The 27,761-nt window shown below is 43.3% G+C and overlaps 1 protein-coding gene across 2 annotated transcripts in view; it reads right to left on the bottom strand.

The window, feature by feature from the left end:
- The window catches only part of CARMIL1 (capping protein regulator and myosin 1 linker 1), a 376,826-nt gene that overhangs the window by 91,137 nt on the left and 257,928 nt on the right, over positions 1 to 27,761 (bottom strand). For both annotated transcript variants that reach the window (XM_069730895.1, XM_069730896.1), the window contains exons 27-28: positions 10,240 to 10,415; positions 7,607 to 7,694 (exon numbers count right to left, since the gene is read on the bottom strand). In XM_069730895.1, the coding sequence (XP_069586996.1) occupies positions 7,607 to 7,694; positions 10,240 to 10,415 (264 nt within the window). The remainder of the gene's footprint in view (positions 1 to 7,606; positions 7,695 to 10,239; positions 10,416 to 27,761) is intronic.

Raw genomic sequence — 27,761 nt, 5'->3', positions numbered from 1 at the left:
TGAGAACCGGGTAGCATTAATCACTACCCAGAACAGGCGCAAAGACGGATACCGGATCCGTGGCTGTATTCATTATATATAATACAGCAACCGGAAAAACGTGAGGTGATATCAGCTTCACTAGGGCCGGACGCAGCAACAGACACAGAGTTCAGCGGTACTCCCGGAGGGGGTAAGCTGATAAAAGGACTCGGGTTGCCCGTTGAACCAGGGCTCGGAGGGGACAGATTGGGCCGGCAGCCAGTTCACATACAGCAGCAGGGCCACACAGAAACTGCGTACAATAAGAGGCGAAGACCCCGGCAGGGTCAAAGTAACTCAGAGTTCCCATACAGACTCCGGTGACAGGACTGGTTGTAAATCCCTTTATGTTAAAGTAAACTGGTTAAACGTTTCAGTGCCTCAGTCTTTCATTTGGACAATAGCCAATATCCAGGATCGGGATCATCGCCGCTGGGAGAACCTGCTGCTGATCAAGTAAGTGCCTGCTCCCTCACGATACCCCTTACACTGTGCATTGCCTGAGGCTACAGCACCGGGTCAAGCCACCCGTGACATCCCCCTTAAGAGACAGACCCCATTGGTCCGGTGCTGGGTATCCCGGTCTCCTGGGCGTCACACTTCCATTCCAGGTCGAGGTTGATGCTTCTGAGATTGGAGCAGGGGGCTGTTTTGTCGCAGAGAAGTTCTGATTGCTCGGTGATGAAACCATGCGCCTTTTTTTCCAGGAAGTTTTCGCCTGCTGAGCGAAATTATGATGTGGGCAATCGAGAGTTGCTGGCCATGAAGTGGGCATTCGAGGAGTGGCGTCATTGGCTTGAAGGAGCTAAGCATCGCGTGGTGGTATTGACTGATCATAAGAACTTGACTTATCTCGAGTCTGCCAAGCGCTTGAATCCTAGACAGGCTCGTTGGTCGCTGTTTTTTGCCCGTTTTGACTTTGTGATTTCGTACCTTCCGGGCTCTAAAAATGTGAAGGCGGATGCCCTGTCTAGGAGTTTTGTGTCCGACTCTCCGGGTTTATCTGAGCCGGCGGGTATCCTCAAAGAGGGAGTAATTGTGTCTGCCATCTCCCCTGATTTGCGGCGGGTGCTGCAAAAATTTCAGGCTAATAAACCTGATCGTTGCCCAGCGGAGAAACTGTCCCTGATAGGTGGACGAATAAAGTTATCTCTGAGGTTCATTGTTCGGTGTTGGCTGGTCATCCTGGAATCTTTGGTACCAGAGAGTTAGTGGCTAGATCCTTTTGGTGGCCATCTCTGTCGCGGCATGTGCGTACTTTTGTGCAGTCCTGTGGGATTTGTGCTCGGGCTAAGCCCTGCTGTTCTCGTGCCAGTGGGTTGCTTTTGCCCTTGCCCGTCCCGAAGAGGCCTTGGACACATATCTCTATGGATTTTATTTCAGATCTTCCCGTCTCTCAAAAGATGACCAGGATGACCTGGTCAATGATGTCAGTCATTTGGGTGGTCTGTGATCGCTTCTCTAAGATGGTCCATTTGGTACCCTTGTCTAAATTACCTTCCTCCTCTGATTTGGTGCCATTGTTCTTCCAGCATGTGGTTCGTTTACATGGCATTCCAGAGAATATCGTTTCTGACAGAGGTTCCCAGTTTGTTTCGAGGTTTTGGCGAGCCTTTTGTGGTAGGATGGGCATTGACTTGTCTTTTTCCTCGGCTTTCCATCCTCAGACTAATGGCCAGACCGAACGAACCAATCAGACCTTGGAAACATATCTGAGATGCTGTGTTTCTGCTGATCAGGATGACTGGGTGTCCTTTTTGCCTTTGGCTGAGTTCGCCCTTAATAATCGGGCCAGCTCGGCTACCTTGGTTTCGCCGTTTTTCTGCAACTCTGGGTTCCATGCTCGTTTCTCTTCAGGGCAGGTTGAGTCTTCGGACTGTCCTGGTGTGGATACTGTGGTGGACAGGTTGCAGCAGATTTGGACTCATGTAGTGGACAATTTGACCTTGTCCCAGGAGAAGGCTCAACGTTTTGCTAATTGCAGACGCTGTGTGGGTCCCCGACTTCGTGTTGGGGATTTGGTTTGGTTATCTTCTCGTCATATTCCTATGAAGGTTTCCTCTTTTAAGTTTAAACCTCGTTTCATTGGTCCGTATAGGATTTCTGAGGTTCTTAATCCTGTGTGTTTTCGTCTGACCCTTCCAGATTCTTTTTCCATACATAACGTATTCCATAGGTCATTGTTGCGGAGATACGTGGCACCTATGGTTCCATCTGTTGATCCTCCTGCCCCGGTTTTGGTGGAGGGGGAGTTGGAGTATATTGTGGAGAAGATTTTGGATTCTCATCTTTCAAGACGGAAACTCCAGTATCTGGTTAAGTGGAAGGGTTATGCTCAGGAAGATAATTCCTGGGTCGTTGCCTCTGATGTCCATGCTCCCGATCTTGTTCGTGCCTTTCATGTGGCTCATCCTGGTCATCCTGGGGGCTCTGGTGAGGGTTTGGTGACCCTCTCCTCAAGGGGGGGGGTACTGTTGTGAATTCTGTGGCAGAGCTCCCTCCTGTGGTCACAAGTGGTACTTCGGCTGATTCTCTCTGTGAGCTTCCGTTGGTGGAGGAGAGTAACATAGTAACATAGTTAGTAAGGCCGAAAAAAGACATTTGTCCATCCAGTTCAGCCTATATTCCATCATAATAAATACCCAGATCTACGTCCTTCTACAGAACCTAATAATTGTATGATACAATATTGTTCTGCTCCAGGAAGACATCCAGGCCTCTCTTGAACCCCTCGACTGAGTTCGCCATCACCACCTCCTCAGGCAAGCAATTCCAGATTCTCACTGCCCTAACAGTAAAGAATCCTCTTCTATGTTGGTGGAAAAACCTTCTCTCCTCCAGACGCAAAGAATGCCCCCTTGTGCCCGTCACCTTCCTTGGTATAAACAGATCCTCAGCGAGATATTTGTATTGTCCCCTTATATACTTATACATGGTTATTAGATCGCCCCTCAGTCGTCTTTTTTCTAGACTAAATAATCCTAATTTCGCTAATCTATCTGGGTATTGTAGTTCTCCCATCCCCTTTATTAATTTTGTTGCCCTCCTTTGTACTCTCTCTAGTTCCATTATATCCTTCCTGAGCACCGGTGCCCAAAACTGGACACAGTACTCCATGTGCGGTCTAACTAGGGATTTGTACAGAGGCAGTATAATGCTCTCATCATGTGTATCCAGACCTCTTTTAATGCACCCCATGATCCTGTTTGCCTTGGCAGCTGCTGCCTGGCACTGGCTGCTCCAGGTAAGTTTATCATTAACTAGGATCCCCAAGTCCTTCTCCCTGTCAGATTTACCCAGTGGTTTCCCGTTCAGTGTGTAATGGTGATATTGATTCCCTCTTCCCATGTGTATAACCTTACATTTATCATTGTTAAACCTCATCTGCCACCTTTCAGCCCAAGTTTCCAACTTATCCAGATCCATCTGTAGCAGAATACTATCTTCTCTTGTATTAACTGCTTTACATAGTTTTGTATCATCTGCAAATATCGATATTTTACTGTGTAAACCTTCTACCAGATCATTAATGAATATGTTGAAGAGAACAGGTCCCAATACTGACCCCTGCGGTACCCCACTGGTCACAGCGACCCAGTTAGAGACTATACCATTTATAACCACCCTCTGCTTTCTATCACTAAGCCAGTTACTAACCCATTTACACACATTTTCCCCCAGACCAAGCATTCTCATTTTGTGTACCAACCTCTTGTGCGGCACGGTATCAAACGCTTTGGAAAAATCGAGATATACCACGTCCAATGACTCACCGTGGTCCAGTCTATAGCTTACCTCTTCATAAAAACTGATTAGATTGGTTTGACAGGAGCGATTTCTCATAAACCCATGCTGATATGGAGTTAAACAGTTATTCTCATTGAGATAATCCAGAATAACATCCCTCAGAAACCCTTCAAATATTTTACCAACAATAGAGGTTAGACTTACTGGCCTATAATTTCCAGGTTCACTTTTAGAGCCCTTTTTGAATATTGGCACCACATTTGCTATGCGCCAGTCCTGCGGAACAGACCCTGTCGCTATAGAGTCCCTAAAAATAAGAAATAATGGTTTATCTATTACATTACTTAGTTCTCTTAGTACTCGTGGGTGTATGCCATCCGGACCCGGAGATTTATCTATTTTAATCTTATTTAGCCGGTTTCGCACCTCTTCTTGGGTTAGATTGGTGACCCTTAATATAGGGTTTTCATTGTTTCTTGGGATTTCACCTAGCATTTCATTTTCCACCGTGAATACCGTGGAGAAGAAGGTGTTTAATATGTTAGCTTTTTCCTCGTCATCTACAACCATTCTTTCCTCACTATTTTTTAAGGGGCCTACATTTTCAGTTTTTATTCTTTTACTATTGATATAGTTGAAGAACAGTTTGGGATTAGTTTTACTCTCCTTAGCAATGTGCTTCTCTGTTTCCTTTTTGGCAGCTTTAATTAGTTTTTTAGATAAAGTATTTTTCTCCCTATAGTTTTTTAGAGCTTCAATGGTGCCATCCTGCTTTAGTAGTGCAAATGCTTTCTTTTTACTGTTAATTGCCTGTCTTACTTCTTTGTTTAGCCACATTGGGTTTTTCCTATTTCTAGTCCTTTTATTCCCACAAGGTATAAACCGCTTACACTGCCTATTTAGGATGTTCTTAAACATTTCCCATTTATTATCTGTATTCTCATTTCTGAGGATATTGTCCCAGTCTACCAGATTAAGGGCATCTCTAAGCTGTTCAAACTTTGCCTTCCTAAAGTTCAATGTTTTTGTGACTCCCTGACAAGTCCCCCTAGTGAAAGTCAGGTGAAACTGCACAATATTGTGGTCGCTATTTCCTAAATGCCCAACCACCTGCAGATTTGTTATTCTGTCAGGTCTACTAGATAGTATTAGGTCTAAAAGTGCTGCTCCTCTGGTTGGATTCTGCACCAATTGTGAAAGATAATTTTTCTTGGTTATTAGCAGAAACCTGTTGCCTTTATGGGTTTCACAGGTTTCTGTTTCCCAGTTAATATCCGGGTAGTTAAAGTCCCCCATAACCAGGACCTCATTATGGGTTGCAGCTTCATCTATCTGCTTTAGAAGTAGACTTTCCATGCTTTCTGTTATATTTGGGGGTTTGTAACAGACCCCAATGAGAATTTTGTTACCATTTTTCCCTCCATGAATTTCAACCCATATGGACTCGACATCCTCATTCCCTTCGCTAATATCCTCCCTTAAAGTGGACTTTAGACAAGACTTTACATAGAGACAAACCCCTCCTCCTCTCCGATTTTTACGATCCTTTCTAAACAGACTGTAACCCTGTAAGTTAACTGCCCAGTCATAGCTTTCATCTAACCATGTCTCGGTTATTCCCACTATGTCAAAGTTACCTGTAGATATTTCTGCTTCTAGTTCTTCCATCTTGTTTGTCAGGCTTCTGGCGTTTGCGAGCATGCAGTTTAGAGGATTTTGTTTTGTTCCAATCTCCTCACTGTGGATTGTTTTAGAAATGTTCTTACCTCCCTTCTGAGTATGTTTTCCTGGGTCGTCTTTGTTCGAGTCTAATGTTTTTCTTCCCGTCCCCTCTTCTTCTAGTTTAACGCCCTCCTGATGAGTGTAGCGAGTCTTCTGGCGAATGTGTGTTTCCCAGGTTTGTTGAGGTGTAGTCCGTCTCTGGCGAGGAGTCCATCATACCAGTAATTCACACCGTGGTCCAGGAATCCAAATCCTTGTTGTCTGCACCATCGTCTTAGCCAGTTGTTTGCATCAAGGATCCTGTTCCATCTCCTGGTGCCATGCCCGTCTACTGGAAGGATAGAAGAAAAAACTACCTGTGCATCCAGTTCCTTTACTTTCTTCCCCAACTCTTCAAAGTCCTTGCAGATTGTCGGTAGGTCCTTCCTTGCCGTGTCATTGGTGCCAACATGTATCAGAAGAAATGGGTGGACGTCCTTGGAGCTGAAGAGCTTTGGTATCCTATCGGTCACATCCTTGATCATCGCACCTGGAAGGCAGCATACTTCTCTTGCAGTTATGTCCGGTCTGCAGATGGCTGCTTCGGTGCCTCTCAGTAGTGAGTCTCCCACCACCACCACTCTTCGTTGCTTCTTGGCTGTACTTTTTGCTGTCACTTGTTGCTGTGTGCCCTTTTCTTTTTTGCTTGCTGGTATTGCTTCATTCTTAGGTGTGCCATCTTCATCCTCTACAAAGATTTGATATCGGTTCTTCAGTTGTGTGGTTGGTGATTTCTCCATGGTCTTCTTGCTTCTTTTGGTCACATGCTTCCACTCATCTGCTTTTGGAGGTTCTCTGACACTTTTTGCACCTTCTGTGACCAGTAGAGATGCTTCTGTTCTGTCTAGAAAGTCTTCATTCTCTTTGATGAGTTTCAAAGTTGCTATTCTTTCTTCCAGACCCCGCACCTTTTCTTCTAAAAGGGCCACTAGTCTACACTTCTGACAGGTGAAATTGGATTCTTCTTCTGGTCGATCTGTGAACATGTAGCACATGCTGCAGCTCACCATGTAGTTGTCACATTTGCCATGTTGCTCCTAGATCCTGCTGACTTGCTGTGTGTTTTCCTTCTTGTGTAATCTACTCAGCCAAGCTCTCTTGCAATAATGTCCTACAGGCAAAAATTCGGCGCGCGGTTTGGTGATGCTTTCGAAGCAGCTGGTCCCGGCTGTACCCAACGATCTTCTAGCTGAGGGAGACTTCGCTTCTCCCAGAAGGCACCTGGAATATGCAAATTAGCCTCCTGAAGCTTGAATCCCTGGTTTCAGAGTGGTACTGCGGCTTCTGAGTTTCCTTCCTCAGGTGATGTGGTGAAGTCGTTAGGTGCTGCTCTATTTAACTCCACCTAGTGCTTTGATCCTGGCCTCCAGTCAATGTTCTAGTATTGGACCCGTTTCCTCCTGGATCGTTCCTGTGGCCTGCTGCTCTGCATAGCCAAGTTCTGCTTTGCTATTTTGTTTGCTGTTTTTTGCTGTCCAGCTTGTCAATTTGTTTTTTCTTGCTTGCTGGAAGCTCTGGGACGCAGAGGGTGTACCTCCGTTCTGTTAGTTCGGTACGGAGGGTCTTTTTGCCCCCTTTGCGTGGTTTTTTGTAGGGTTTTGTATTGACCGCAAAGTTACCTTTCCTATCCTCGCTCTGTTCAGAAAGTCGGGCCTCACTTTGCTAAATCTATTTCATCTCTACGTTTGTCTTTTCATCTTAACTCACAGTCATTACATGTGGGGGCTGCCTTTTCCTTTGGGGTATTTCTCTGAGGCAAGGTAGGCTTATTTTCTATCTTCAGGCTAGCTAGTTTCTCAGGCTGTGCCGAGTTGCATAGGGAGCGTTAGGCGCAATCCACGGCTGCCTCTAGTGTGGTTGGAGAGGATTAGGGATTGCGGTCAGCAGAGTTCCCACGTCTCAGAGCTCGTTCTATGTTTTTGGGTTATTGTCAGGTCACTGTATGTGCTCTGACCTCTATGTCCATTGTGGTACTGAATTACCTTATCATAACAATTATTACTCGGCTATATAACCCCTTTATATCACCTCGATAGTAAAAGAAAAAAAAAAAAAACACACTATACACAAGACTTACCAGTTTATGATGGCTGCTTGAGAGTGCATCTAAGATTTCATCAACAATGCGGTCGGACAAGAAAGAGGCCACCGTAAGTTTAACTTCACTGTGAAGAAAGAATATAAAACTATATATATCTCGGCAATAATGCTAGCATTATAACTTTACCCTAAAAAAAGTAACATTTGTTTGAAAAAAAAGGCAATGTGTAAACATTTGAGAACACTGAGATAATTAGGACTACTTGATAATAAGTTTAATAGCCACCAAACTTTTTTGGGGGGGAATGCGTAACCAGAAAATGATCTATTACGGTATTCAAAGCAACTTTTTCTGATATTCAATTTTTTTTAAAGATATTCCACATGCTTTTTATTAAAAACCATAAAAAATAATCTTGCAATTTTCCACTGGCCACAGGGCCATTTTAGACTCATAATTTCTGTCCTTTCAGGAAGAATTTTTAGCTGTTTCATTGTCATCAGAGTCATGATTACACTGATAGGAAACATCTGTATGCAAGCCTGGTCTCTTCACATTGACTTTTGCACATGCACATTAGTAGCCTCAATTCAAAAGTAGAAGATCAATCAATCCATTGCTCCTAATGTACATGTGAATGTACTAAAAGTATAAGAAGTAGGAGTCTAAAAGTCCCGGTGTGGAAAGTGCAAAAATCTTATTTTTAATAAAGATTGTGTTAGATGAAAAGAAAATTGCCCACAATTACAAAAAAGTAACAAAAGCTGGATTTAAACAATAGGCCATTTTTTGATCACATATTCACTTCAAATGGCAGCAACATGTATGGTAGGATAGGTAGCATTTGACCAAGGTCAATAGATAATTATTTCCACGTAGTAAGGTATTAAGCTTTCCCAAAAATACATCTAGCCATTTGTAATCCATTATTTATGTTGGTTTAATTAGAGGTCTTGTTCATATTAGAGCTTGTGGGAATAATTTCAGTGCTTGAAGGGTTACTCTGGATTATATCCGGGTCATTGTACAAGCACAATTCACAGAATTGAGGCATGGAGGGTTCACTTTCCCGGATGACTGATATGAAGATGAAGGCTTGGAGGATTAGGCAGACACTGGCTGACACATTTTTCCTAGATTAGATACTGAAAAATTAAATCACACTTAACATGAAAAGAACTAAATGCTATTTGTTTTCTAAGTGAAAAGTGTTTCGTGAAAGAAGGTCAGAAAAGTCTTCATTAAGGGGTGGGTTTTAGGGTCAGCCGATATGGATTGAACCTCTAATCCGCAACAGAGGATCCGGAGCTTCATGTTATCATCTGAGGCAGCACTGGAAAGGACACAAAAAGTCTCACATCTAATCTTATTATTTCTGATGTGACACTTTAGAAGCATGAAATATTCATAACCATGGTTTACCACCTCATTGGAAAAACGGCGACCCCAATACTTTGAAAAATTCAGCCTTCTTTCTAAACCTCCAGTAATGAGAATATTGGCGAGATACAATATCAGCTGCACATCAACAAGTCAAGCCCTTTCATTCATTTGCAGAATGAATGTTTTTAATGGAAAAATGTTGATCTTTTTCATTTTTATAAATATTTTATTATTAATACTGTATTTTGTAGTCCCTTAACGCTGTTCTCCAAGAATGAGATCAATTGGAGTCCATGATATAATTCAAACTGCTGTCCATCCTAGTCAAGGGCCAGGACGGGCTGCAAACTGAAGACATACAGCTTCCAAGACCTGCCTCTCAAAAGACAACAGCTGTATTACACATATCCCCTCGGCGCCTGGGGCACGGATATCATGTGTAACAAAATAGGTTTTAACCCTCAGTGTGCTCTCCAGCTTTATCCTCCTCTACCAGTATGACAGCTTGATAGCTATGCACAAAGACTGAATGTGCCCAACTGGAAAGCAAATTAACACTGGAGGAGAATGAAGTTGGAGAGAACCTCCTCTGTTCTCAGATAGGAAAGGATATATTTCTTCACGTATCCCTGCCATGCTCCCTGCCGGCTGAGATATGCAAGATACATCTCTTGCTAGTCAAGATGCAGGTGTCAGGAGCTGCATGTCTTCAGTCCGCAGTGCTTACTGATACATGACTAGGACAGGATGCAGTTTGAATTACATCAGGGATGACATTTTATCTAATTCTCGGAGTTCCCCTTAGAGGGCACTTGAACATGCACGGGCACATGGGCCCTTGGAGCGGCATTTAATAACACAATAATACAGCGATCATCTGCCGGGAAAGAGAAGGGCTCAGTTCCCAAGCCTACATCAAAGGCAGGGACCCAACATATGATGTACCAGTCCCGTTATTTGTTGGGAAGGGGCATGCCTCTAAATTAATTAGGGGCATCTTACGTCTATGGTCCAAATTTATTAAAACTGGCATTTTTAAACTAGTCATAAAATAGGATTTTAGGTACCAGTGTAAACTGTGGAGCTGATGAACCTGCACAGGTCGGAAGCCATTACGCCTTTATTAGATAATTATTACACAATTGTTTTCCTTTATTCATTTATTACATGAAATATATTATGAACAGAGTATAAGGTACATAGCCTTGTGTAATAATCATTTAGTCGAAAAGGCAACAAATAGGATCATCATCGATAACCCTTTTCTATCATTATGCACACTTTACCTTATTTTGTTAAGAATATCTATCCCCGATTGCTCCAGGAGGACATTTTTTACAAAGTTCCGAGGAATTGAGATCTTCTCAGTGCTGGCCTGAATGAAATCTTCACGAATATTCGCTTTCTTCATAACATTTGGGCATAGATTTTCAGCTGCATCGACCATAGCTTCAAGAAGTTGCTATAAATAGAAAGAAAGATCTATAGATCACTATCTGTTCATTGTGCCCTAAGAATATCAATTAAAGGGAGTTTGGCCACTAATCGGACAACCCCGTCTCAATCACTATATTTACCCTATGTAAAATAATAACAGCCATACTCCCCTCCGATGCTAGCATGGATCCATTGGTGTTGGACCTAGTCCTCCTGGGGCTTGCATGATATTTTTATGTCACGCGAGCCTTCGCAGGCGCTTTCCTCTCACTTCCTTTGGCCGAAACGGACATCCGAAGGAAGGCTGACCGCAGCAGTTTGATCTGAAGGAAATGAGAGTGAAGCTGCAGCCGATTGTCTGTAAGCCTGGTGACAATTTCACGCGAGAGCTTTAACACCGCCGGCACCAGAGTTGAATATAGCCTGTTATTTTACTCAGAGAACATATAGTGATTGAGAAGGGGGTTTTCTGAGTACTGGACAACCCCTTTAAGAAACAGTGTGGTCATTCAAATAGCCACCAACAAACTATCACACACACAGGGCACAGCAGTTTTCAGCAGGCCCTAGAATGTCATGTCAACCCTTCGGTGGCCCGCGATCGAGTCACGGGGACGATGGGCGCTTTGAGTATGCACTGCATCAATTGCAGATCCCATATTTCACATGGCAAACTCTAACTTAAGGAGGATAATGTGTCTTTCCAGCTTCATCTATGCATACAACCAGATTCTCCAATATCATGAGATATGCTAGTATTGTCGGTCAGACTCCATACAATACTTTTACATAGTGAAATCAAGCTGCCATCAACCTCCTGCTTATAGTCTACGCCTCTTTAGGCCCTTCCATCATATTTCTCATAACTATTCTATAGTAAAGAAAAATAAATTTACAATTATTGGAGATCAATGTATACAGGTGTCTGAAATAGATGAAAGATGCTTTTTTTTAAGCCTCAAGCTTGTGCACATACTCTCAGAGAAGGCAATGAAGTGTGAATAATGCAGGTCTCCAAAGCCACTAGAATATAATCAATGTCAGATCAGGATCTTAAAAATGTATGCCTTGGTTATACAGTATGAACCTGCTGCAGAATAGAAGACATTACTAGACTGAAAGAAATGCAGAGCAGCATCTAGTTTACAGTCCTCTCGTGGCCTCCGCTCATGAAACAACACAGTTTGGTTTATAACTTCTCTGGAATTGCCACAGGTTCTTGAAGGAGGAAAATAGGCCTGAAATTATTGGTCAACTATCAAAATAACTGAAATCTAATTTTTTTTTTTCCTTGCCCTGGTTAGGAAATGGAGACTATTTCCTTTGCTTGTAAGAGAAATAGCTCCAAATATGCCCAGGAGAGCAGTAAATGTCAACACTATGTGTCATGAATGCACAATTTTTTAAATAACAGATGATTTGAAAAGCAATTGTCGGTGTAAGAGAATTTATTTCTCAACATGCCTCAGTAAAAAAAAAAAAAAAAAGGGTTCTATGCCTCTATATACAGCTCAAAAAGGTACAACAACACAAACAGAAGATTTTACAGATCTTTCCTGATTAAAATATTTCCAAAACTCCAAGCACGATGTACTGTAGATTCCAACATGTTTCAGACTAAAAAAAAAAGTCCATAATCATTCATGGTTAAGGGGAACCTGTCACCCCGTTTTTGCAGTATGAGATAAAAATACCGTTAAATAGGGCCTGAGCTGTGTGTTACAATAGTATATTTTTTGTCCCGATTCCCCACCTATGCTGCCGAAATACCTTACCAAAGTCGCCGTTTTCGCCTGTCAATCAGGCTTGTCTGGTCAAAAGGGTGTGGTGAAATGGCTGCTTCTCCCCCACCTCTTGCTTATCTTCCCGGCGTTGGCGTAGTGGTTCTCGCATGCACAACAGCCGAAAAAGAGCGTGATCTGTGCTATTCCCCTGGTTATCAGTGGGGGCGGCCATCTTCCTGAGGCCATGCGTGCGCAGATGAAGTGCTCTGCTGCCCAGGGCTTCAGGCGTGCGCAGATGGAGATCGCGGCGGCCATTTTCCTGAACCCGAGTTCGCATATCTGCTTCAGGAAAATGGCCGCCCCCACCGATAACCAGGGGAATAGCACAGATCTCGCTCTTTTTCGGCTGTTGCGCATGCGAGAACCACTACGCCAACGCCGGGAAGATAAGCAAGAGGTGGGGGAGAAGCAGCCATTTCACCACGCCCTTTTGACCAGACCAGCCTGATTGACAGGCGAAAATGGTGACTTTGGTAAGGTATTTCGGCAGCATAGGTGGGGAATCAGGGGACAAAAAATATACTATTGTAACACACAGCTCAGGCCCTATTTAACAGTATTTTTATCTCATAGTGCAAAAATGGGGTGACAGGTTCCCTTTAAGGATTATTATTTTAGTCTGAAACGAGAAGAAAACTACATGATGCTTGGATTTATTGAGAGTGTCAATTTTTTTAGGATATTGAACAAAAGTTTTTGAAATATTTTAATCAAGAATTGGATGAAAAATCTTCTATAAGCTGAAATGTGCTACACCTGTTTGCATATACCAACATATACTAGCTGAACAGCCCAACTACACAATCTTGAAATATGTCATGTGAATGGAAACCTATGGATATATGTGGTGTGAATACAATGCTAAAGTGTGAATATGGCCTTATGCCTGAGGCCAAAACCAGTACTCAAACAGATACATCTTAATCCCTTCATGACCCAGCCTATTTTGACCTTAAAGACCTTGCCGTTTTTTGCAATTCTGACCAGTGTCCCTTTATGAGGTAATAACTCAGGAACGCTTCAACGGATCCTAGCGGTTCTGAGATTGTTTTTTCGTGACATATTGGGCTTCATGTTAGTGGTAAATTTAGGTCAATAAATTCTGCGTTTATTTGTGATAAAAACGGAAATTTGGCGAAAATTTTGAAAATTTTGCAATTTTCACATTTTGAATTTTTATTCTGTTAAACCAGAGAGATATGTGACACAAAATAGTTAATAAATAACATTTCCCACATGTTTACTTTACATCAGCACAATTTTGGAAACAAAATTTTTTTTTGTTAGGAAGTTATAAGGGTTAAAATTTGACCAGCGATTTGTCATTTTTACAACGAAATTTACAAAACCATTTTTTTTAGGGACCACCTCACATTTGAAGTCAGTTTGAGGGGTCTATATGGCTGAAAATACCCAAAAGTGACACCATTCTAAAAACTGCACCCCTCAAGGTACTCAAAGCCACATTCAAGAAGTTTATTAACCCTTCAGGTGCTTCACAGCAGCAGAAGCAACATGGAAGGAAAAAATGAACATTTAACTTTTTAGTCACAAAAATTATCTTTTAGCAACAATTCTTTTATTTTCCCAATGGTAAAAGGAGAAACTGAACCACGAAAGTTGTTGTCCAATTTGTCCTGAGTACGCTGATACCTCATATGTGGGGGTAAACCACTGTTTGGGCGCACGGCAGGGCTTCGAAGGGAAGGAGCGCCATTTGACTTTTTGAATCAAAAATTGGCTCCACTCTTTAGCGGACACCATGTCACGTTTGGAAAGCCCCCGTGTGCCTAAAAATTGGAGCTCCCCCACAAGTGACCCCATTTTGGAAACTAGACATCCCAAGGAACTTATCTAGATGCATAGTGAGCACTTTGAACCCCCAGGTGCTTCACAAATTGATCCATAAAAATGAAAAAGTACTTTTTTTTCACAAAAAAATTCTTTTAGCCTCAATTTTTTCATTTTCACATGGGCAACAGGATAAAATGGATCCTAAAATGTGTTGGGCAATTTCTCCTGAGTACACCAATACCTCACTTGTGGGGGTAAACCACTGTTTGGGCACATGGTAAGGCTCGGAAGGGAAGGCGCGCCATTTGACTTTTTGAATGGAAAATTAGCTCCAATTGTTAGCGGACACCATGTCGCGTTTGGAGAGCCCCTGTGTGCCTAAACATTGGTGCTCCCCCACAAGTGACCCCATTTTGGAAACTAGACCCACCAAGGAACTTATCTAGATGCATATTGAGCACTTTAAACCCCCAGGTGCTTCACAGAAGTTTATAACGCAGAGCCATGAAAATAAAAAATAATTTTTCTTTCCTCAAAAATGATTTTTTAGCCTGGAATTTCCTATTTTGCCAAGGATAATAGGAGAAATTGGACCCCAAATATTGTTGTCCAGTTTGTCCTGAGTATGCTGATACCCCATATGTGGGGGTAAACCACTGTTTGGGCGCACGGCAGGGCTCGGAAGGGATGGCACGCCATTTGGCTTTTTAAATGGAAAATTAGCTCCAATCATTAGCGGACACCATGTCACGTTTGGAGAGCCCCTGTGTGCCTAAACATTGGAGATCCCTCAGAAATGACACCATTTTGGAAACTAGACCCCCAAAGGAACTAATCTAGATGTGTGGTGAGGACTTTGAACCCCCAAGTGCTTCACAGAAGTTTATAACGCAGAGCCATGAAAATAAAAAAAAAAAATTATTTTCTCAAAAATGATCTTTTAGCCTGCAATTTTTTATTTTCCCAAGGGTAACAGGAGAAATTTGACCCCAAAAGTTGTTGTCCAGTTTCTCCTGAGTACGCTGATACCCCATATGTGGGGGTAAATCACTGTTTGGGCACATGCCGGGGCTCGGAAGTGAAGTAGTGACGTTTTGAAATGCAGACTTTGATGGAATGCTCTGTGGGCGTCACGTTGCGTTTGCAGAGCCCCTGATGTGGCTTAACAGTAGAAACCCCCCACAAGTGACCCCATTTTGGAAACTAGACCCCCAAAGGAACTTATCTAGATGTGTGGTGAGCACTTTGAACCCCCAAGTGCTTCATAGAAGTTTATAATGCAGAGCCGTGAAAATAATAAATACGTTTTCTTTCCTCAAAAATAATTATTTAGCCCAGAATGTTTTATTTTCCCAAGGGTTACAGAAGAAATTGGACCCCAAAAGTTGTTGTCCAGTTTCTCCTGAGTACGCTGATACCCCATATGTGGGGGTAACCCACTGTTTGGGCACATGCCGAGGCTCGGAAGTGAAGTAGTGACGTTTTGAAATGCAGACTTTGATGGAATGCTCTGTGGGCGTCACGTTGCGTTTGCAGAGCCCCTGATGTGGCTTAACAGTAGAAACCCCCCACAAGTGACCCCATTTTGGAAACTAGACCCCGAAAGGAACTTATCTAGATGTGTGGTGAGCACTTTGAACCCCCAAGCGCTTCATAGAAGTTTATAATGCAGAGCCGTGAAAATAATAAATACGTTTTCTTTCCTCAAAAATAATTATTTAGCCCAGAATTTTTTATTTTCCCAAGGGTTACAGGAGAAATTGGACCCCAAAAGTTGTTGTCCAGTTTCTCCTGAATACGCTGATACCCCATGAGTGGGGGTAAACCACTGTTTGGGCACACGTCGGGGCTCAGAAGGGAAGTAGTGACTTTTGAAATGCAGACTTTGATGGAATGGTCTACGGGTGTCACGTTGCGTTTGCAGAGCCCCTGGTGTGCCTAAACAGTAGAAACCCCCACAAGTGACCCCATTTTAGAAACTAGACCCCCCAAGGAACTTATCTAGATATGTGGTGAGCACTTTGAACCCCCAAGTGCTTCACAGACGTTTACAACGCAGAGCCGTGAAAATAAAAAATCATTTTTCTTTCCTCAAAAATTATGTTTTAGCAAGCATTTTTTTAGATTCACAAGGGTAACAGGAGAAATTGGACCCCAGTAATTGTTGCGCAGTTTGTCCTGAGTATGCTGGTACCCCATATGTGGGGGTAAACCACTGTTTGGGCACACGTCGGGGCTCAGAAGTGAGGGAGCACCATTTGACTTTTTGAATACGAGATTGGCTGGAATCAATGGTGGCGCCATGTTGCGTTTGGAGACCCCTGATGTGCCTAAACAGTGGTAACCCCTCAATTCTACCTCCAACACTAACCCCAACACACCCCTAACGCTAATCCCAACTGTAGCCATAACCCTAATCACAACCCTAACCGCAACACACCCCTAACCACAACCCTAACCCCAACACACCCCTAACCCTAACTACAACCCTAATTCCAACCCTAACCCTAAGGCTATGTGCCCACGTTGCGGATTCGTGTGAGATATTTCCGCACCATTTTTGAAAAATCCGCGGGTAAAAGGCACTGCGTTTTACCTGCGGATTTTCCGCGGATTTCCAGTGTTTTTTGTGCGGATTTCACCTGCGGATTCCTATTGAGGAACAGGTGTAAAACGCTGCGGAATCCGCACAAAGAATTGACATGCTGCGGAAAATACAACGCAGCGTTTCCGCGCGGTATTTTCCGCACCATGGGCACAGCGGATTTGGTTTTTCATATGTTTACATGGTACTGTAAACCTGATGGAACACTGCTGCGAATCCGCAGCCAAATCCGCACCGTGTGCACATAGCCTAATTCTAAAGGTATGTGCACACGCTGCGGAAAACGCTGCGGATCCGCAGCAGTTTCCCATGAGTTTACAGTTCAATGTAAACCTACGGGAAACAAAAATCGCTGTACACATGCTGCGGAAAAACTGCACGGAAACGCAGCGGTTTACATTCCGCAGCATGTCACTTCTTTTGTGCGGATTCCGCAGCGGTTTTACAACTGCTCCAATAGAAAATCGCAGTTGTAAAACCGCAGTGAAATGCGCAGAAAAAAACGCGGTAAATCTGCCATAAATCCGCAGCGGTTTAGCACTGCGGATATATCAAATCCGCAGCGGAAAAATCCGCAGAGGACCAGAATACGTGTGCACATACCGAAACCCTAACCCTAGCCCTAACCCTACCCCTACCCCTAACCCTATTCTTACATTAGTGGAAAAAAAAAATTTCTTTATTTTTTTTATTGTCCCTACCTATGGGGGTGACAAAGGGGGGGGGTCATTTATTATTTTTTTTATTTTGATCACTGAGATAGATTATATCTCAGTGATCAAAATGCACTTTGGAACGAATCTGCCGGCCGGCAGATTCGGCGGGCGCACTGCACATGCGCCCGCCATTTTGGAAGATGGCGGCGCCCAGGGAGAAGACGGACGGGACCCCGGCTGGATCGGTAAGTATGATGGGGTGGGGGGGGACCACGGGGGGGGGGATCGGAGCACGGGGCGGGGGGGGGGATCGGGCACGGGGGGGGAATCGGAGCGCGGGAGGGGTGGAACGGAGCACGGGGGGGGCCGGAATGGAGCACGGGGGGGCTGGAATGGAGCACGGGGGGGTGGAACGGAGCACCGGGGGGTGTGGATCGGAGTGCAGGGGGGGTGATTGGAGCACGGGGGGGGGTGATTGGAGCACGGGGGGAGCGGACAAGAGCACGGGGGGGGGAGCGGAGCACTGGACGGAGGAGAGCCGGAGCAGTGTACCGGCCAGATCGGGGGGCTGCGGGGGCGATCGGTGGGGTAGGGTGGGGGCACATTAGTATTTCCAGCCATGGCCGATGATATTTCAGCATCGGCCATGGCTGGATTGTAATATTTCACCCATTATAATAGGTGAAATATTACAAATCGCTCTGATTGGCAGTTTCACTTTCAACAGCCAATCAGAGCGATCGTAGCCACGAGGGGGTGAAGCCACCCCCCCTGGGCTAAACTACCACTCCCCCTGTCCCTGCAGATCGGGTGAAATGGGAGTTAACCCTTTCACCCGGCCTGCAGGGACGCGATCTTTCCATGACGCCGCATAGGCGTCATGGGTCGGATTGGCACCGACTTTCATGACGCCTACGTGGCGTCATGGGTCGGGAAGGGGTTAAAGAGAATAATGCCTATGAAGCCAATATACTGTAGTAACCACTACAACTACCCTATATTCTATATTGAAAAATTAGATAGGAGGCATGACTGTTCTTCCATGTTCATTTAGAAAGCTCACAGTTTTCAATGAAGGGGTAATGGCATCTTCGTGATTTTCACATAAGGCATAGGCCATATTAGGTGTGTGCAGCTATAAAGTGTCTCAATAATAATAATCTTTATTTTTATATAGCGCTAACATATTCCGCAGCGCTTTACAGTTTTGCACACATTATTATCACTGTCCCCGATGGGGATCACAATCTAAATTCCCTATCAGTATGTCTTTGGAATGTGGGAAGAAACCCAGAGAACCCGGAGGAAACCCACGCAAATACGGGGAGAACATACAAACTCCTTGCAGATGTTGTCCAAGGTGGGATTAGAACCCAGGACTCCAGCGCTGTAAGGCTGCAGTGTTATCCACTGCGCCACCGTGCTGCCCAATACACTGATGTACTCTCCATCTTGACAGGAGTAGAAAAAAATTGCTCCGCTGTAATGAATCAGTCAACTCAAAAAGGCTAAAGAGATTTGGCACAGGTCACTCCACTTAGTATGACCCAAGGGTTCTCTAGTGATCACCCTTTCACACCTGTACAGGTATCTGGCCTTTGCTGCCATGGACCCTAGGTTTGCGTCCACAGATCAGCTGCTGGCCGGGCAGCGAGTTGAGAAAACAAGGTGACCACAATATTACCACGCCAACAGCTATATACAATTAATAACACTAATGTGGAAAGGGCCTTTCGCACTTTCCACTGGAATGGTGTGGTGGCAACCAACAGTGAAGGCAACTGGCACATGAACGCAACATTAATGTTTGGTACATCCATATTACGACTGGTAACAGAGCTTGCCATTTTCTACCCATCATGGATTCCACAAAACATCAGAAGCAGAAAGATAAAAAAGGGCACCTAGATATTTAAGTGCCATGTAGCAGATCAGGGATAACCCTTTAGTGGAGGTGGACTTTGGTTGATGTGGCCTTCTGGTTATACATCTCTTACACAGTTACACACAACTCAGGGAGCAATGTATAATACCATAATTAGGAATGTTTTTGCAGTATAAATTATTGGCAATTTGTGACTCTCCAGCTGTTAAACTAAAAGGCATCACAGCATGCTAAATCTTACAGTTTCACAGTAGGTCGTGACACACTGGTCGTAGACCACTGAAATAATTATATATATAAAAACACAAATAATTCATTTCAGCATTGAATGTACCGGTACATGTTCAATAATATATAGACAAGCCCTGATTACTCAGCAAGTGCACTATTCACCAGCTAGGAATGTTACACAATGTAGACATATATAGACTTCAGCTGACCAGTATTTATTATTATTTGGGTAGTCCTCCATCTGCAATAATGTGATGTTCAATTTGGTGTACTCACTGGTGGGTACAGCTAGCCCACATCAAAGTGTGTGCTGTTCAAGATGGTTTTTACAGGCTCGAATGGTGGTTTAAAGATTTTAGTGTGGTTTGAGATTCTATGGAAAATCAACAAGGTTCAGAGAAACACTTGAAAAGTCGCCTGGGCCGTATGGAAGACTAGTGGGACAGATGGGTCCCCAGTGGCTTCTCCCCGCCTGCTCTCCTGGAGTGACTGGACTCTCCGTATACATGTATGCAGGGAGAGACCTCTCACTCCAACAGTGCGAACAGGGAGACCCTCCTGTCTGTATTCCAAGTGGCTCGGTCGTATCTGTCAGGTTCCCTTTAGTAAACCTTGGAATAACAATACATTAGTTAGAGTGAACCTGACAGCACATCCCTGCTTTCCATGGTAGAGGCAGCATGTGTCAGACACTTTAATCGTAACTTGCAATTCTACCACATTGAGAACGTTACCGAATGCATCAGAAGGATGTAATAGAATACTACGACCATCGGCTTCATCAATAATTCAGTGCCATATCCTTTCACATGCATTAATATTGCTGATAAATTAGTCATTATTATGCAGTAAAATGTCCTTTTTCAGATTTGTTACATATTGTGTAGAGTACAATGTGTACTTGGCATCAAATTAAAATACTCCAAGACCAAATGTTTAGGGAGAAAATAAGACTTTTTTCATGTAGAAGGAAGATGAGATGTTGCTTTCATGTGTAAATAAGCAGTACACATTTCTTTAGGTTGTTCCCATCTTAGAAGTCTATAAAGTGAAGACCTTTACGTCAGATTATCCATATCATTAATGTTCAAAGCCACTGTTATCTCAGAGGAATTCACAAAGGATGAATTCACTCCAGGAACCTCACACAAACACTATTATGTATGCATATTAGTTCAGCTTACAATCTGAAGAACTTCAAGGTTTGCTTCATGCAATTTGTTTAAAAATATTACATACTTTTGCAGGTTCTACCATCAGTAAATCCACTAATCAGCTGATTTAAGGGCCATGAAACACCAGAAGTAGCCAGGCGCTGTATATTGTGTAGCAGAAAAAAATCATATGGGCATCAGCGCTAGATTCAATAAATTGTTCAGCTTAGGTTTGCATATTCTCACATACAAAGTGAACTCATAAACCTTTTGTATAACCGAATAGGCATAATCGCCAGACCTATGTGGGCATCATCGCCAGAAATGACAAAAAAAAAAAAAAAATCACTGAGCAGATCATTTTTAATTTTACACGTTAACTGTGGCCATATGCAAATATAGAGGCATCATCGCCAGAAAAAATAATCAAATCATCTGTTAAATGAAACCATATATAGATGTAAAGGCATCATCGCCTGACATAGTCAGGATAAGGTCATCTTCCTCAGCATGTGGTGGTATAGATGGTTAAAGTAATTAGACATAAATATAAGCAGACTACAAGCAGCAATGTATCATCATAATGCACTTATCTTGAGGGATTTAATCTCCCATCCCGACGCGTTTTCCCCCTTACGGCGGGTCTAATTTGTGGGTCTAAGCCAGACAAGGTTACTTTTTTCTACAATTAAAGAGAATGTATAATCAGAAAATGTCATTTATTAAAGCGAACCTGTGAGCAGGATTTTGGTCAGTAAACTACTGACACTGTCAGGTTGGCGCTGTTAAACTGATTGAAATGATATCTGCTGTGAATAAATCCTTCTTGTGGTTGTTGTGTAATCAGTGTCAGTAGTTTTCAGTTAATGAGATGACAGTCCTCCGGGCGGGCCTGTAGGCAGAGTCTTATCTTCCTGCTCGAAGCCAGAGAAACCAAAGACAGACCTGCCCAAAGGCCGCCCTGAAGCGCAAACACTCTGTCTCGTTCTCTGTCTCTGTGATGAGGAACATGCTTGTGCTTTAGGGCGGTCTGGTGGCAGGTCTTTCTTTGGATTCTCTGGCAGGAAGGTCAGCCTAATAAATACGTTTTTTGCATTAAATGTATTTTTTTTTTTTTTTTTACAAAGTTTTGTTAATTTTTTTCCCATATCACATTCTTTATTAAAACATAAACATTTGTTTTTGTTTTTTTTGTTGCAATTTTCATACTGGCCACTATGGCTTTTTTAGACACCAACTTCCTGTTTCAGGATATTCACATGTGCATTAGCCACAATGAACAGCTTCTGGCCCTATCTTTTGAATTGAAGCATTTAATGAGTGACAATACAATGGAGGAAAATAACCACTGGATGGATAAATACATAATTAACAAATTGGGGAGAACCTCAAATAAACCCCCACTAGAAGGCCTTAAAATGTAACTTTTATTTTGATTTTAAAATATGAACAAAGGATATAAAAATGTTTTGTCCCTAATCTGCCTCTATTGTTGCGATTAAATTTAAACAGTGTGCCTGCTATTTAATATAACTGAGGTGTGTAGCACCAGGATGCTAACCCTTCCCTGGCAGAATAGGACAGTGAGTTTTAGCACCAACGTCCCCCCAATACGTTTCACCGCACTAGTGGTGTCATCAGGGGAAGGGACAAAAGCTTGAATGGCGGCCTCTGTAGGGTTTGTGGACCAATGGGCTACGGTTTTGCATATTGTAAAGGAGTAACGTCATTTGTGTTATAGCTGATGCAAATGACGAGCCGATAGAATACACTTTGTAAAAGGTTCAAGCTGATCGGATGTTTTCAATCGTAACCTATCTGCATATTACTAGATTGATGCTCTACCCAATTGAAAGAAGCACAGCTCTTAGCACTCCAAATAATGTATCGCTTTCTGCCAGCACATATCTCTGACGTATCCCTCACCATTTGGCATACTTGTAAGGAGAAGACCCAGATCAGGCAAACCTTCTCTGTGACGAATCCAGAACTGTCGGGACTGTCAAACAGGTTGCATGGGGGAAAGCTTAAGGCCCCGGACCGACCTTTGTACTCTGGAGTAGGGGGCTCGGCTAAGATAAAAGAGCTGCAGAGCGTGGGAAATCAGGGAGTCTTAGCGGGAACGTGCAGCACGCAGGAGGGCAGTGTCAGGGCTCCTACAGTAGAGCATCCAGACAGAGTAGGCCCAAGGCAGAAGGGTCTGAGAGCCGTGACCAGAGACTGTTGACAAAGATGCACAGTCAGGACATAGATGTACGATCGCACCGATGGGGAATCGGGGTTTCCTGTTAAAACTGCTGTTCATCGTACCTTGTCTCTGGACTCTGACAACGAAAAGGATTTCTTGTCCCGACGAACATCCAACGGACCACAAGGAATCATCGCCGCCACCAGGATCCAGGACGTCATCTTCTCCAGGACTACTGTCACGCACGCGCCCAGACTGGTTGGCGCGGGCATACGGGGGTGTGGCCCCACTGGACCACAGACCAAACTTCCCTGGAAGGGGCGTAACTAAGTAGCTTCCTAGGTGTTCGCTGGAGCCTCTGATGGTGAGGTCAGACTTGTGCAATAGGAAGCTACCAGGTGCCACTCCAGGGTGATGTCTGGCTGTGGCTGCTGATCCCACTAAGGAACGGAGCGGGCACGGCTGGCACTCTGGCTGACAGGCGGGCATGGCTGGGACACAGGCAGGCAGACGGGTACAACAGAGACACTGGCGGGCAGGTGGACACGGCTGTCTCTCAGGTAGGCAGGCGGGTACGGCTGGAACATAGGAAGAACCGGTAGGGACCGGTCTGCAGGCAGGTATGTGAAACAGGTTGGAACCTGTTCAGACAGGAGGACTAAGTAACAAGTAGAAGGTGGAATTAAGAGAAGAGAAGGAGAAGGCAGAGCCAAGGACGGAGCCGCAAGAGGCGGAGCCAAGGGCGGAGACGCTGGAGGTGGAGCCAAGAGCGGAGACGCTGGAGGCGGAGCCAAGAGCGGAGACGCTGGAGGCGGAGCCAAGAGCGGAGATGCTGGAGGCGGAGCCAAGAGCGGATATGCTGGAGGCAGAGCCAAGAGCGGAGACGCTGGAGGCGGAGCCAAGAGCGGAGATGCTGGAGGCGGAGCCAAGAGCGGAGACGCTGGAGGCGGAACCAAAAGCGGAGACGCTGGAGGTAACGCCAAGAGCGGAGATGCTGGAGGCGGAGCCAAGAGCAGAGACGGAGCCAAGTGCAGAAACACAGGAGGCGGAGCCAGATAGAACCGCAAAGAGAAGAGCCACAGAGCAAAGCCAGAGAGTGCGAAGCAAGGTCTGAGTGCAGAGCCGCAAGAGTGCGGAGTGTAAGCAGACTGAGAACACAAGGAAAGACAAAGCAGGGAAGGAAGCCACAGACAAGGAGACCAAGAAAAGACAAAGTACAGACAAGGCAATGGAACAAGACACAGGGACAAAGACACAGGGACCAGGATATTCTGCCTCCTGGAGGGCGGACTACAAGATCAAGGCAATAGCACAGAGAAAAGCCTCCAGAGAGGGAGTACCTCAGAGCAAGGCCAGGCAAACTCAGCAGCTAAACACTAACTGAGCTAACACACACAGGCCCATACCACAGGGTGGAGCTGCACTATATACAGGAGGCCTCTTGATAATTGGTCAGGAACTGATTAGACAGATGCACCTGATTCCTATAAGAACCAGAGAGTTCAGGCGCCGGTCCCCTATACACATAGCCATGAAGCATGCACAGAGCAGAGACACAGAACATGGAGCTGGCATGAAACAGAAACCACATCATGGCCTGGAGCAGTGGGTAAGATTGTGTGAGAGATGTGAGGCCATGCTGTGATGCCAGCAGAGTTGTTACAACTACAACTGACCTCATAAGTGCCACGGCCTTGGCGCCAACACCCACAACCCGAGAACCGCATTCTTACGTCGTCGGGCTGATAAGTTTGCTGTTCTTGAACTTCCCACCCTATTCACTACCCCTGTATCACCCCCCCCCCCCCCCCCCAGTTCCAAATCTCTTGTTCAAGTATACTGCTTTCCCCATTTTCTCCCTGCAAGGAGTATACCTGTAAAAGTAAACCCCACATTAACCCCTGCTCTGCCTCCGACCCGTTACTGCATCTTGCATCTGCATCTTGCAACCTGCTCACATACTCGTAAACGCATCATCGCTTAGACTTACCTGTCAGATACGAGTGTCCAGCAGGGGTGTTCGCGCACAGCTTGTCCAATCTAGCTAGAGCTCGTGAGTATATATGTTTAAATGACATAACCGATTCCAATTGTCTCATTTAAAAGTTAAATGAGAGGAGCAATCTGCTTTTTCAAGTCTGTTTTCCCATTCATTTGATATCAAATGACCGAGGCGATCTACTTCAAGATTGCTTCATTTACAAAACCAACTTTATTGGGAATTATATTTTCGTGATTTTGCCTATAGTTAATGATCGCTACTGTCACTTGCTCTTAAGCAGATGTTATTAGTATACTAAAAATTCATAAGCTCATTAATATTTCATATTTGTATAAAACTCAATGGGATTACAGGAAGATATCTACTGTTTCAATTATCAATACCTTGAGTGAAATTGCTCAAGGGAAGAGGATTTCCTAGAGGAATGTTCAGTTCTGTATAAACGGTCCAGGGATAAATGTTATCCTGTGAAGCCTCTTTTAAAAAAAGTTTTTCATCGGGCAGTACATACTCCAAGGAATCAACTTCTCCAAAATAAAAAATTGGTTCCGCCTAATCAAAATGAAACGTTGATTCACTGTATTGGTACGTATGATAATGGTGCTGATTAGGCTAAAATAATTCTCTCTAAGTATTGGTACCTCCTAAGAGAGGATACAGATTTAAATGATAAGGTTTCAAAATATGCTACCATCACATATCAAAAAGGCCCTAATTTAAAGAATATGATGGTACCTAGCCAATATCGATTAAGTAATGAATAAGGTTGTAATTGGCTTAAAAATAAGACACTGGGATGCTACAAATGTGGCAATTTCATACTACAGTAATAACCAAACAGTTTAATAGTCCAAAACAATCTGGGAAAATTTACGATATACCAGTTTTGCGTCATATGTGTTTTCACCATAGTTCGGCTCCTCTGGCTATTTGTTTTAGGGGCATTCAAAAATATACATTAAAACAGAGGAAAGGTAATCTTGACCAATCATTGCTAAAAAAAAGAAGCCAGATGGGTACATCATCTTGGCACCATGAGTCCAGCTGGTCTGAAGGAAGGCTTTTCATATAGTTTCATATAGCGCTTTTCTATTAACTCCACATCCCACTACGCTAATACTGGTCTTGTATAGGGAGTTAATATTTGAAATGATTGTCACAATATACGAGTATATGGTTTTAACTGCAATTTGTTTTTAATATGCAGTTTATTTTTTGTTTTAAATAGTGTTTTGAGGTTTTTGAGGACCTGATAAATAATTTATATTCTATGTAGAACAAGTCGATATTATAATTTAGTAGACACCATAAAAAAAATCGCTTTTCAATTTTGAAGGATGCTAATAGCAGTTGCAGTGGTTACAATATCGGATAATGGCAGAGTTTATATAAAATAGCAGGCACACTGCTTAAATTTAGTCGCATCAATAGAGGCAGATTACGGACAAAAACTTTTTTTTTTTTTTTTTATACCCTTTGGTCATATTTTAAAATCAAAATAAATGTTACACTTTAAGGCCTTCTAGTGGGGGTTTATTTGGGGTTCTCCCCAATTTTTTAATTGCATTTAATGAGTGTGAAAACGTCATTGTGATGGGAGGGGGAGCAGGGTCAGCTGTAATAACCATTGTGATTGATGGATCCCGTGTCATTCAGGTGTGTATGGAGGTTTTATTAGAAACTGTAATCCTGTCTCTGACAATAAGGAATCTGCTGTAAACTCATCCAAAAAGGACAGATTACTCATATAATTTTTAATGACATTTTCTATTATATATATATATATATATAATTGGAAACATACTAGGTAGAAGAACCTTTGTATTTTGGTCAAGCTAAGCAGCAGTACTCAATGTCAAGCAGCAGCTGCAAATGCAAACAAGGTTTTAGGACTTTTGAAAATAAAGATAAAAACACAAGATCTCCGTATAGTATTACCCCCCGATAGTCTTTCTTAGTCGTTTACACGACCATTTTTTTTTTTATCTGGGTGCTGTCCGTGGAAAAAACACACAGAAATCAGACCAATGTTATTTGATGGGCTAGTGCACACAACAGTTTTTTTTCACTTACCAAATCTGTGTGTGAATAAATATTGTAGCATGTACTATTGTATTATTCTGTAAATTGGATGAGGTGCTGCTATTCAAGTCTATGGGTGCGAAAAAAATAAATCATACGCCATATGGAGCCACAGTACAGCATCCGATTTTTACAGATACATTGCAATTCTGTAAAAGGGTTCTTTACAGTTAGAGCAGGCCACATTTACACGTTCAGCATTTGGTAAGAATTTTACATCAGTATTTTTACGTCAAACCCAGGAGTGGATGATACATGTACAAGTGGTGACGTGTTTCTATTACACTTTTTCTCCGATCTTAGCATGCAAGTACTGATGTGAAATACTGACCAAATGCTGGAAGTGTAAACGCGGCCTAACAGCATTTAAAAAAGAGCTTAATGGCATTTGGGGTTAACAATAATATAGTGCTAATGTATTTTTGGTTGAGAAAAGTTTAAACATGACGAATCTGTGTAACCATGTACCGTAATTGCCAAATTTGAAAAAAAATTAATGTGACCAAAACCTGATTTAAACAGTAGGTCATTTTCTAACGACACATTGCTTTTAAAGCAAGAAACTGAAATTCTAAACAATGCCAGATTATATTTGCGGCGTGCCAATTTATTCATAATATAACACAATAAGATTCCTCATATTAGAAAGGGTAAAATTAAGCTCAGATTTAGACAGAGGTTTGGTTTTGCCCTCTAGAATGGACACATTTGTTTTTTCTTGAAGCATGGGCAAATTAAATTACCATGATTGTAATGTGACACCTAATTTGCATTAACAAAGTGTCTTTTAATTGAAATGCTAATTTTCTAGTAAGGTAAAGAAGGGTCTCTGCTATGCCTAGCCCACTCAGCAGAGAACTAATTAATGTCGCTGACACTCATGTTACAGGCTTCTTGGCATTTACGATAACTCATAAATGCTGATTAACTCTGGATTATAGCTCTCCCATCCCAGCACTTCACACTAGTTCTCTACCCTGGTATAAAATA

Source organism: Ranitomeya imitator, chromosome 6 (genome assembly GCF_032444005.1).
Source record: "Ranitomeya imitator isolate aRanImi1 chromosome 6, aRanImi1.pri, whole genome shotgun sequence".
Classification (NCBI taxonomy): domain Eukaryota; kingdom Metazoa; phylum Chordata; class Amphibia; order Anura; family Dendrobatidae; genus Ranitomeya; species Ranitomeya imitator.
The sequence above is the reverse complement of the archived record's forward strand: the minus strand, read 5'-3'. Positions and strand labels throughout refer to the sequence as shown.